General features: G+C 46.1%; 1 protein-coding gene across 1 annotated transcript; it reads right to left on the reverse strand.

Annotated features, from left to right (window-relative positions):
* Positions 1–382: 382 nt before the first annotated feature.
* Positions 383–3,186, reverse strand: LOC147306043 (uncharacterized). The gene is made up of 2 exons (XM_086278625.1): positions 947–3,186; positions 383–544 (listed from the first exon to the last, which is right to left on the reverse strand). Exon 1 carries the CDS (start codon positions 3,051–3,053, stop codon positions 1,164–1,166), a length of 1,890 nt encoding a protein of 629 aa, XP_086134751.1. The 5' UTR covers positions 3,054–3,186; the 3' UTR covers positions 383–544; positions 947–1,163.
* Between the last annotated feature and the right edge of the window lie 8,558 nt (positions 3,187–11,744).

Here is an 11,744-nt window from a genome sequence, read left to right on the forward strand (position 1 = left end):
TTTGTTTTGCCAGTTGTTTCTGCTCTTTTATTTCTGTAGTGTCAAATTTGCTCTTTTATCTTAGTCTTCATTAACGGCATTCTCCTGTACAAGTCTGATCTCTGCTAATGACTTAAAGGATTAAGCTGAAACACTCACAGTTGTGCTTAAAATGAATCACTTCCTTCAAGAACTACTGACCATGTCAAATAAAACTATTGTACATTTTTAATGTGATAATTCACACAATATAGCACCCCTGGTATAACTAGTATTATATCAGAATTTTGATTGTTTTTCTCTTGTTGAAAATATGTAGACACAAAATGGCCATCTGGCATACACTGTGTACTATGCAACAGACAACAGGAATTACGTACTTTCTTTCTTAACAGAGTGTTATGATGATTTCTGATATGAGGTTCAGTTCTACGGTGGTGATCGCAGGGTGTGCACAGGTCAAGTGCCACTATGACCCTCCAGAAATTAACGAGGACAGGGGATGATCGTTCAGCTCTTTAATGGCAGATTTAGCGTGGGTGTGGGTATGTGTGTGTGTGTGGTTCTACAAACAGAATGGAAAATAGAACACAAATTACAATCAAATTATAGACAACAATAATCACCATATAACATATTACAGCCACATACTTGTCTTATAGGCCCTAATACTAAGCTGGCGGCTTTTACTTATAGTCTGAACCATATTTGACAACAAAGAAAATAAACATCTTCCCATCACTTAACTCTTGTGCCCCACTCACTTATGATGCCAACTAAAGAAGGCAAATACACATAACAAATCCCCAACTCAAACTGAACTCAGTTTGGCCTAGGCGAACTTAGCTTAGCTTAGCCCGTTTAGCTTAGCGATAACTTAGCTTATAGAAAATGTACAAACAGAGGACGTCCAGAGCAAGAAACATACAGGCTATCCTTCTTACACAAGAAATATCCTGTAACTCACCAGTCTTATGGACGCACACTCTCATTGAACCCACATAAACTGCTCCCGAGCATAACTTGTGATTCACACTGCCTTCATGAACACCATTTTCCATCCCAGTCAAACATTACTCACAAAACGGCCACGCCCTCTAGTGGCGAGGCAGAAAACTGCATCACAGTCCTGCCTTCAGAACAGCCGCCCCCAAACTTGCCCTCGCAAGTTTGCAGAATGTCATTTACTGTCCATTTTGTTCTGGTACTGCAGGTAGTCGAATAAGGCGGCTCACTGGGCGTACGTAGGTACGGTCCTTTACGTCCACTTCTGCAGATCGGATCAAACCATCAGCTCCGGGGAATACCCTGTTGATCTTCCCAACAGGCCATGATGCTCTGGGAAGATGGGGATCCACTATCATCACCACAGTGCCCAGCTGGATCGGAGCAGTGTCTTTCTGCCACTTTGACCGTGTCTGCAGTGTAGGCAGGTAGTGGCGTATGAACTGTGTCCAGAAGCGATCGGATAACACCTGACAGGTCCTCCATGATCGTCGTCCAATGAGCTCTGAGTCGTGGTATATCACTTGGGGTAGGGAAGGGTCTAGCCGCCCCATCAGCAACAAATTTGGGGTAATGGGGTCTGGGTCAGCCACGTCTGATGACACGTACCCCAAAGGTTTCGAGTTGAGTATTCCCTCGATCTCGATCAACACTGTTTGGAGTATTTCCTCTTTTACAACCTGTGAGCCCAATGTGGAGCCCAGAGCTGCCTTTATGGACCTGATCTCTCGCTCCCAGGATCCTCCAAAGTGGGGAGAACTGGGAGGGTTAAATCGAAACTTGATCTGCTGCTCTGCTAACTTGCCTTGTAAAGAGGGATGCAGGGCTTTGAAAGTTTCCTGGAGCTCCCGATCCCCACCTCGGAAATTTGTTCCCTGGTCACACAGTATCTCAGCTGGTTTCCCACGACGAGAGACAAATCTTCTTAATGCCATTAGAAATGAGTCGGTGTTGATACTAGACAACACCTCAATATGAATGGCACGAGTCGTCAAGCATTTGAAGAGCAGGCCCCAGCGTTTTTCATTTCTCCGACCAACTTTCACCTGCATTGGCCCAAAGCAGTCGATGCCTGTTGAGAAGAAGGCTGGCTGATGTAATCGTAGGCGTGCAAGGGGAAGGTCAGCCATCTTTGGGTTGGCAGGTTGGGCTCTCCATTTTTGGCACTCAGGGCAGGAGCGCTGTTCGCTTCTTACGGCTTCACGGCCGCGAAGAATCCAGTATTTCCTTCTCAACTCTGCAAACAATCTCTCTGCTCCTGGGTGTTTCAAATCACTGTCAGCCTGTCGGATGAGTAGTCTGGTGACTGGATGTTTAGGGTCCAATACTACTGGATGTATCACAGCAGCTTCCAAATCATGGCATCGTCTGAGACGACCACCTACTCTTATGAGTTGAAGCGACTTATCAAATTCCGGGTCTAGGCAAAACAGACGGCTGGATGAGAGAACTGGTTTCCCAGTGGTCAGGCACTGGATCTCATCAGGGAAACTGTCTTTCTGAGCAGCTCTCAGCAGAATAAGCTCAGCCTCCTTGTAGTTCTCTGATGTGAGATTGTCACCAGCCGCCCCGTGAAGGCACCTGGCTGTTTCTTCCAAAAGCTTGCTAAAACTGGTAAACTGCTGTGCATCAGGCAGGGAGATAGAGTCAGTAGACACAGCTAAGCAAGTTATTGGTTTACGCTGCTCCTCAGCAAAGTCTGTACATGGTGTGGCTGGGTGCTCTGGCCACTGGTCTCGATGTAGCTGCAGAAACGGGGGCCCACATGCCCACCGGGACTGGACTGTGAGGTCTTGTAGCCTTTTACCCCTAGTTAGATCATCTGCCGGACTGTCATATGTTGTCACATAACGCCAAGACTGGCTGTCTGTCAGTTCCTGGATTTCAGCTATCCGAGTTCCCACGAACACCTTGAAATGACAGGACTCTGACTGGATCCATGTTAGGACAGTGGTGGAGTCTGTCCATAACACCACTCTGCATAGTGGTAGGGTGAGCTCTTTGGTCAGCAGGCTAGCAAGTTGAGCTCCAGTCAAGGCTGCACATAGTTCCAGACGTGGCATGGACATCTGCCGTTTAGGGGCCACCCTAGAGCGGGCAGTCAGGAAAGCAACTTCCACCTTTCCAGCAGCATCTTCCGTCCGTAGGTAGGCAACGCTTCCATATGCTTGTTGAGATGCATCGCAGAAGATGTGCAACTCACGCCTACAGATTTGTCCAGCTCTGGGCTTACATAACAACGTTGTAGACTAATGTCGTCCAGATGTTGCAGCTCACCCTCCCATTCGTTCCATGCCGAGAGCAGGTCACTTGGTAACAGGGGGTCATCCCACTCACGCTTTTTGTCCCACAGCTGCTGGACTAGTACCTTCGCCCTCGTTGTGAAGGGGACGAGAAACCCTAGTGGGTCATACTGACTCGCCAGAACCCGGTAGATGTTTCTCATGGTAGGAGGATTCCTCTCCAACTGCATGGACTTGTAGTGCAGAGTGTCAGAGCAGCACATCCAGCGCAAACCTAGAGCAGGTTCTTGAGGGTCCATATCAGTTTGATTCAGCCACTGTACGCTGCTCTCCGATCTTATTTCCTTTGGTAGATGGCTGATGAGATCTGGGGTGCTGCTGGCCCACTGTCTGAGCTCAAATCCTCCCTCCGATAATAGTGACCGTAGTTTGTCCACAACCTCTGTGGCCACATCTGGAGAAGAGAAGCTCTGTAACCAGTTGTCAACATAAAAATTCTTCTCAATGGAGTCACGCACGTCATCTCCCTGGTCACTGTGGTCATGGACGTGTCGCTGGAGTGCATAAATTGCACAGCACGGTGAGCATGTTGTCCCAAAGGGGAGCACCTGCCATTCATACACCTTGGGATGGGTGTCTCGTTGCAGATCGCGCCAGAGGAAACGTAGTAGTGGCCGGTCCTCAGGCAGTAGTCTCACCTGGTGGAACATCCCCTTGATATCACTGCTAACTGCGATGGAGCGTTCTCTGAAGCGTAGCAGCACACCAAGAAGAGAGGCCCCCAGGTTCGGGCCTGGTAAAAGCAGCTCGTTGAGGTTCTGATCCCTATAGGTGAATGAGCAATTAAACACCACACGGTTCTTTCCGTTGTGTGTCACCATGTGGTGGGGGATGAACCATGATTCTGTGGAGGCCCTCATTTCCTCCTCACTGATTTCTCTGACATAGCCTGCTGCTATCAACTTTGCCATCTCCGCTTGATAAGCTTTAGCCTTCTCTGGGTCTCGACTGAGGCGCTTCTCCGTGCCACGTAGATTGGGGAGTACTGCTTCAGGTGGCACCCGGAGTGTAGGCATATCACTGACACGCAGAAGGGGAGTTGAACATCTGTTTACTCTCTCGACATTCAGTCTTGTCGTCTTTGCCTCCAAAAGCCTCATAGCTTGCTCTTCCCTCCGAGACCGTGTCACTAGTTTCTCACTTCGATATGGGAGAGTGTCAAGTTGCCAAAGCCTCTCTACTTGACTATGAAGCTCTGATTGAGGAGAGGCAGTTGAGAGGAAGAGGCACTGTTGTGGTTGAGCAGAGTGCTTAAGGGAGGGGATTGGTCCCTGTAGTACCCAACCAAGTCTAGTCTTGACTGCAGCTGGTCCTCCAGGTAAGCCTAGGCGCACAGGTTTGATGGGCGTTACTAGGTGAGGACAGTCAGAGCCGATCAGAAGGAGTGGCTGGGTATTTGTGAAGGGCTGCAAGGGAAGCCTTCTCAAGTGTCTATATTTCTGTTGAAGTGCCTTCACAGGGTAGGAATGTTCAGCCAAGCCTAGGTCATCTGCTGTGAAGGCTCTCTCAATGGTGAATGTTCTGGATGGTTGGCTGGCAGGGGAGACTTTGACTGTCACTGATGCGCCATGCAAGGTTCTCAATCCTTGTCTCACCGTACGTAGAGTAAGACTCTCTGCCGTGCCCTGTAACTGCAGTCTTTGAGTGGCCTCAGGGAGAAGGATCGTCCTCTCAGATCCATCATCCAATATGGCGAATGTCTCCAGGGTGTGCTCACCGTTCTGCAGCAGCACTTTGGTTATCTTCAGAAGTACTTGGCTACAGCCAGCACGCCGGTCTAGATAAAGTACCTCAGTAGATGTTTACTCCCCAGCTCAGCGACGTGTTCCATTGGTGGATTGGGTGCAGCAGGTCTGAGATTCACTTCATGCAGGGCCTCTAGGTGTTTTCCCCTGCATGTCTTACACTGCACTTTAAGTCGACACTGAGCGGCCTGGTGGTGCCGCCCACAACGCCAGCAGCGATTGTTGGACTTAATCCAAGTTGATTTCTGCTCCTTAGTCAGCATCTTGAAGTTGACACATTAATCTAGGAAGTGCAGAGTGTTATTACAATATGGACAATAAGCTGTGTGCTTGTCTTGGACCTCAGAAGTGGAAGGGGTTGTGGCTGAGGACCTTTGGGGGGCAGTGTTGTGTGTTGCACCATGCAGCACGGTGGTAGTCCTTTTGGTGGCTCGTTTATCTCTTTTCATGCTGCTCCTGTCTCTCGAGCTCTCCTCTACCTTCTCTGTGTGATCTCCGCCCTCTTGAATGACCAGCTCATACTCCAGCCACTCTGCAAAGTCTCTCAATGATGGTATTCCATCTTTCTGTGGGTAAAGGTAGCGGCGGAAAGCAGCACGTAGGTCTTGGGGTAGCTTTCGTGTCAGTCTAGCAACATGAGACCCGCATTGCAGCTCTATGTGTCCATCTTCCCCAAGTTGCTCTAACATGCCGACCAGAGCACGGACTCTCAGTGCAAACCTTCTGAATCCAGTTGTGTCACCTGGGCGGATGCTGGGCTCATCCATAAGCTCTGCTATCCTCTGCAGTGACAGCTGGTGCGGATGACCGTAATGTTTAATGAGCGAGGCCATCGTGTCAGAGTAGGGGTGAGGTGAGTTACTGTAGGAGTCAGCAATTAAAAGAGCTTCCTCAAATTTAAGGTGGTCACATAAGACCTGATATTTGAACCTCTCCGTTGCATCAAAGGGGAGAATATTGTCTAGGGCAAGCCTTAATCTAGCAAACTGCCTGGGATCACCCTGCGTGAACTCTGGGATGGAGGGCGATGGTCCTCTGTAGGTCTTCTCCTTTACACCTATGGCTGTAGTGGGAGCCAGCACTTGTTCTGGGGGGAGCATGTTCGCGTCGAAACTAGGTCCAGCTAGTGATTGAGATAAGGGGGTGGACTGTGGCGCACGAGGCTGAAACTCAGGAGCTTCAGTGGCTGAGGGTTGCTGTAACTGTAGCTCTTGTAAGCGTTGGCTAAGCTCTTGTGCAATGGCTGGTAGCGGTGGAGGTGGAACAGACTGTACCTCTGGTAGATCAGGATGATCTCTTGGGAGAAAAACTGGAGGTGGTGGTACTGGCCATTCTTCAGCTGCATCCTGTGTGTAGGATATATTGTGCTGCTCTGGTCTCAGGGGAAAAGGCTGTGTAGTTAGAGGTGTGGAGACCCAAGTGTTATCAGCTGAAATGTAGCCCCCTGGTTGCTGGGCAGAACGTAAGCGGGTGGATTCCAACGTGCTGACATTACGATCCATCTGCCTCCTCATGTCTCCTACCATCATCTGAAGTTGCCTGTTGTCCTTCTGCAGTTGCTGCACAATGTTCATGAACTCCTGAGGGATGCTGGATGACACTGGAGTCTGTCCTGCAGCTCCAATAGAACCAGGAGTCTGGGTGAGGGGCGTCATCTTGGCGTATCCCTCTCTAGCCTGCTGTTGCTCCAATGTAGCAGTTGGGTGGCAGTGTGTAGCCTTCATACTGAGTCATCCATCCTGGTGGTCTCACAGCCCTCCGTGGACGTGCACCTGCTCTCTGGGGGTCATAATCCATCTTCACTCTGTAATCACCTATCCGGCTCGAAGGACCAATTTTGTTATGATGATTTCTGATATGAGGTTCAGTTCTACGGTGGTGATCGCAGGGTGTGCACAGGTCAAGTGCCACTATGACCCTCCAGAAATTAACGAGGACAGGGGATGATCGTTCAGCTCTTTAATGGCAGATTTAGCGTGGGTGTGGGTATGTGTGTGTGTGTGGTTCTACAAACAGAATGGAAAATAGAACACAAATTACAATCAAATTATAGACAACAATAATCACCATATAACATATTACAGCCACATACTTGTCTTATAGGCCCTAATACTAAGCTGGCGGCTTTTACTTATAGTCTGAACCATATTTGACAACAAAGAAAATAAACATCTTCCTATCACTTAACTCTTGTGCCCCACTCACTTATGATGCCAACTAAAGAAGGCAAATACACATAACAAATCCCCAACTCAAACTGAACTCAGTTTGGCCTAGGCGAACTTAGCTTAGCTTAGCCCGCTTAGCTTAGCGATAACTTAGCTTATAGAAAATGTACAAACAGAGGACGTCCAGAGCAAGAAACATACAGGCTATCCTTCTTACACAAGAAATATCCTGTAACTCACCAGTCTTATGGACGCACACTCTCATTGAACCCACATAAACTGCTCCCGAGCATAACTTGTGATTCACACTGCCTTCATGAACACCATTTTCCATCCCAGTCAAACATTACTCACAAAACGGCCGCGCCCTCTAGTGGCGAGGCAGAAATCTGCATCACAGTCCTGCCTTCAGAACACAGAGAATGTTAAAACATATATGTAAATATACTTTACTGGGGAACCAAGGGGGAAAGAGAGACAGTAGGTGGTCAGAGGTGGCATTGCAAGTTATTATTATCTGCTAAAGGAGTTGACAAAACATGTCTGTAATCATGCTGTTTAACCCTTTTCAGGAAAAGATCATTTGCAAAACAAGAAAGGATGATGCAAGAAAAACTGAAAAAGAAAAAATGCCAAAGCCGAGATGTCAAGTTGATCTGTTTGTCAATGTCTGCAATAGCTAAAATCAAAGATAGACAGAGAAATTGATGAAGAAATTTCAAGCCAATATGAAACAAACTAAAAAAAAAAAGCAGCTAGATGCTTTGACATCGACATTGTCCTGTTTTTGCGTGGTAGACATCTGAAGCATACACACACATCCATCACTCTGCTTAATCAGCCAGTGACATGTTTGGACAGTCATGATGAGGATGAGTCCATGCATGTTCATGTGTGTGTGCAATATGCTGTGCAGAGCTTGTCAATAACGCACATACAAATGGAAAAAAATGAAACAAACACGTGCGCATTGACACACATAGGCTGTTAATTAATTTAACTTTCAGTCACATTTTTCATGCTTTTCGAAATAATGCCTTCTTTTATATTATCATAAATTATGCAGATTGTACCTTAAATAAACGAATTTGTACTAGAGATGCAGATGAAGTTGTTTACTCTGTATAATCACACTGGGAAATAAGTAGTTGTGTTTCAGTGTGCTGTACTAATCATTCTGAGTGCAGCACTTTAGTAGGCAACACTGCACAGCAGTTTTGCATCACATTATTCAAACCCCTCTTAAACACACTACATTATCTTTGCAAATGTCCAGGATATAATAAATAGACCAAAGTCAAATTTAAGTATGTTATCATTGATGACCGAACCATTAAGTAAGCATTTCAGATGGCCGATTGGCTGGTATTTCCTTGTATAGTCAATTAAAAAATAAATAAAAATACCAACATGTTCCACTCTATTACTGGCATAACTTTGCTTAAAGAATAATTATTTTGCTTATGCAGCTAAAAAAGGTTACTGCTTTATATGGCTTTTGGCTAAGAGAATGCAAATATGTGGCATTTTGTTACAGATTTCCCATATTACAGTTTTTCTCAAATGCTAAAACACAAAAGCCAATCCTCTAAACCAAATGACCAGTTGTCTAAACACATTTACTAAATCTAGCCATCATTTACCAATATCATAAACACATGTCACATGAAGACACAATTCACAGAACACAATCCTCTGTTGTCATAAATATAAACACATCTTTCCTTGCTAAAACACAAGTTGCAAAAGAACTCTGCTCATATTCTCAAATGAAAGCTCATGTGATGCAACATGCTTGCCACAGTCAGCAATATTTGAACACAATGAACACACCTGGCGTCATTCATTACACACAACGACTCAAAATTGAAGACACCTGTTGCTAATGCTGTGACCACATGTATAAAAGCAAGTTCAGAGTGCACAGTATGCTGAAGATTCCAAACAAACACAATGGATGAAGGCAGAGTCAGGGGAAGAGGAATTTGATGCAGAGGAGGGAGAAGAGCTGGCCCTGGAAGAAGAAGAGCAGGCCAACAAGGAAGAGGAGTTCAAATGAGAGGAGGAAGAGGAGCAGGCCAACGAGGAAGAGGAGGAGGAGGCCAACATGGGAGAGGAGAAGGTCCAGGAGGGAGAGCAAGACAACCTCGCACTATCATTATGGACGAGATGCGAGCAACAGTCATTGACAATGTCATTGTCCATGGCATGACAATGGCTGAAGCAGGACTAAGAGTCCGTCCAAACCTGAGTAGGTTCACCGTGGCCACCATGATCAGGGCATTCAGACAACACAACAAGTATTGTACTCGATTGCTTTCTTTGTCACAATACAGTTTTACAAACCTGTGAAAGTAGTCTTTTGGTTTCAAATCAGTTGTGACTGTATTGTAACATATGTCAATTGACAACACATGTTTCTTTCTGTAGAGTTGAAAGAATGCCACATAGAAGTGGGAGGGTTGCCATATTTACAGTGGCACAAGAAACGCTCATTGTGGATATGGTTCGTGGGAACAACCTCATCAGACTCCGGGAGATCAGAGACAAAGTCATAGCCGATAATGTCAACTTTGAGAGCATTGACGATGTCAGCTTGGCCACAATAGACCGAGTTCTCCGGCGCAAAAAGACACGGATGAAACAGGTCTATAGGGTTCCCTTTGAGCGCAACTCTGCGCGACACGAAGACCTACGTTATAAGTATGTGTAAGTATACATCCATGTTCACAGTACAGTTAGTGGACATACTGTGTTGCTCAGTGGCCTACATTACTTCTGGACAATACTGTGCTACCTGATTGACTGTTGTTCTGAACACCTGTGCACTTTCAAATTTTCACAGAGGATATTACAGTTGGAAGCGATGGCCAGACATCATGAGTACCTCTTCCTGGATGAGGCTGGCTTCAACCTGCAGAAACGAAGGTAAAGAGGCCGTAACATCATTGGCCAAAGAGCCATCACTGAGGTCCCTGGCCAACGGGGGGGTAATATTACCCTTTGTGCGGCCATGGGTTCAGACGGGCTTGTCCACCGGCATGCTGTCCTTGGGTCTTACAACACCCAACGTCTCCTCACCTTCCTAGAGGAGCTATAAGACATCCTCCTGGACCGCCAACAACACCATCCTGGACACGCACACCACATTTATGTGATCATTTGGGACAATGTCCGCTTCCACAGAACAAACCAAATCAGAGTGGTTCACCACCAACAGTGACCACTTTTTAAACGTCTGTCTGCCACCCTACTCCCCTTTCCTGAACCCTATAGAGGAGTTCTTCTCATCATGGAGATGGAAGGTTTATGACAGACAACGATACACAAGAGAGAACCTCCTAAGGGCAATGGAGCTGGCCTGTGTTGACATCCCAGCGGAGGCCTTCCAAGGATGGATTTGCCATTCCAGGGCGTTTTTCCTGCGGTGCCTGGCAAGAGACAATATAGCCTGCGATGTGGATGAGGTGATGTGGCCCGATGCAGCTCAGCGACATGATGCCACACAGTGATTGTGGTGTGAATGACGTAAATAAAAAAAACTTCACACCCTGATCATGTTTTCAGGAGTACTGTTGTGTGCAATAGATTCTGTTTTTGCATTGAGTTGTGTTACAGTAGTGTACGTAGATGCAGGATTTTCTATAGATTTATACTCTTCATATGAAACTCACAAATCTAAATGCCTAATCGTCTGCAGAGATCTACGACGATCCGTTACTGTATGGTTTCTAAAAATATGCATTGGCAGTTATGCAACAAAGAACCTTCTCACAAAATGAGCATTGTGTTTTCAATTGTTTTGCTGTAGTGTGTAATGATGTGTATAGTGTTTACATTTTTTGAAAGCTTCGAGCTGCTCTTTTGGTGTGAAAGTTTGAGTTTTTGCAGTGGGCAGGTGTGGTTGTGTTTATGTAGCTTTAGAAAAGGGTGTTGTGTTTAGACATTGGGGAACATGGTGGAAACGTTTGTGAAATGTGTTTTAGCATTTGAGAAAAACTGTAATAATAGCCTCTGAAGTACGTGTAGCACCAAACATCACTATGCGGAAGGTGAAGTGAAAATATAAACTTAGCCGGTCTCCTTTTCAAGGACAATTTTTAAAAATCTTTACACCATGTTTAGCCTTGCTGTTATCATTAATTTGCTCAATGGAAACCCTGTTCTGATCAACTTAGCATCTGCAGTTAACCAAAGACGTTACACTGGTGCAGAGAGCAAAACAACACCTTCTCTGTAAAAATAACCTGACGTTCTTCAGGTAAAGGATCATCATTGGTGATGACAGCTGGGTCAGTGCCAGCAGTGAAAGTGTCTACAGTTTCCAAAAGAAAAAGGCACCAGGTCATATGCCCAACAGGGCGTATGCTTGTGGGTTTTTTTTATTGTTATTGATGGGCTTTTTTATGGGGTTGTATACTGTAACTCTGTCCCTCTGGGTCAAACTGAAACCTTTGACATGTGGTGCGTGCTTACCCCAAATAAAATTGAAGTAGAATGGTTGAAGCTTTGGCACAGTGTGAGATCCAGTGAGCATCAAATGT

The sequence above is a fragment of the Aulonocara sp. 'chitande type north' Nkhata Bay genome, linkage group LG20 (genome assembly GCF_057382095.1).
Source record: "Aulonocara sp. 'chitande type north' Nkhata Bay isolate Kocher_YH1m ecotype deep benthic linkage group LG20, A_spYH_male_GT1.1, whole genome shotgun sequence".
Classification (NCBI taxonomy): Eukaryota; Metazoa; Chordata; class Actinopteri; order Cichliformes; family Cichlidae; genus Aulonocara; species Aulonocara sp. 'chitande type north' Nkhata Bay.

Excerpts from the sequence above, each read along its gene's own strand:
- LOC147306043 (XM_086278625.1), bottom strand. The coding sequence starts at position 3,053 with ATGTCCATGCCACGTCTGGAACTATGTGCAGCCTTGACTGGAGCTCAA.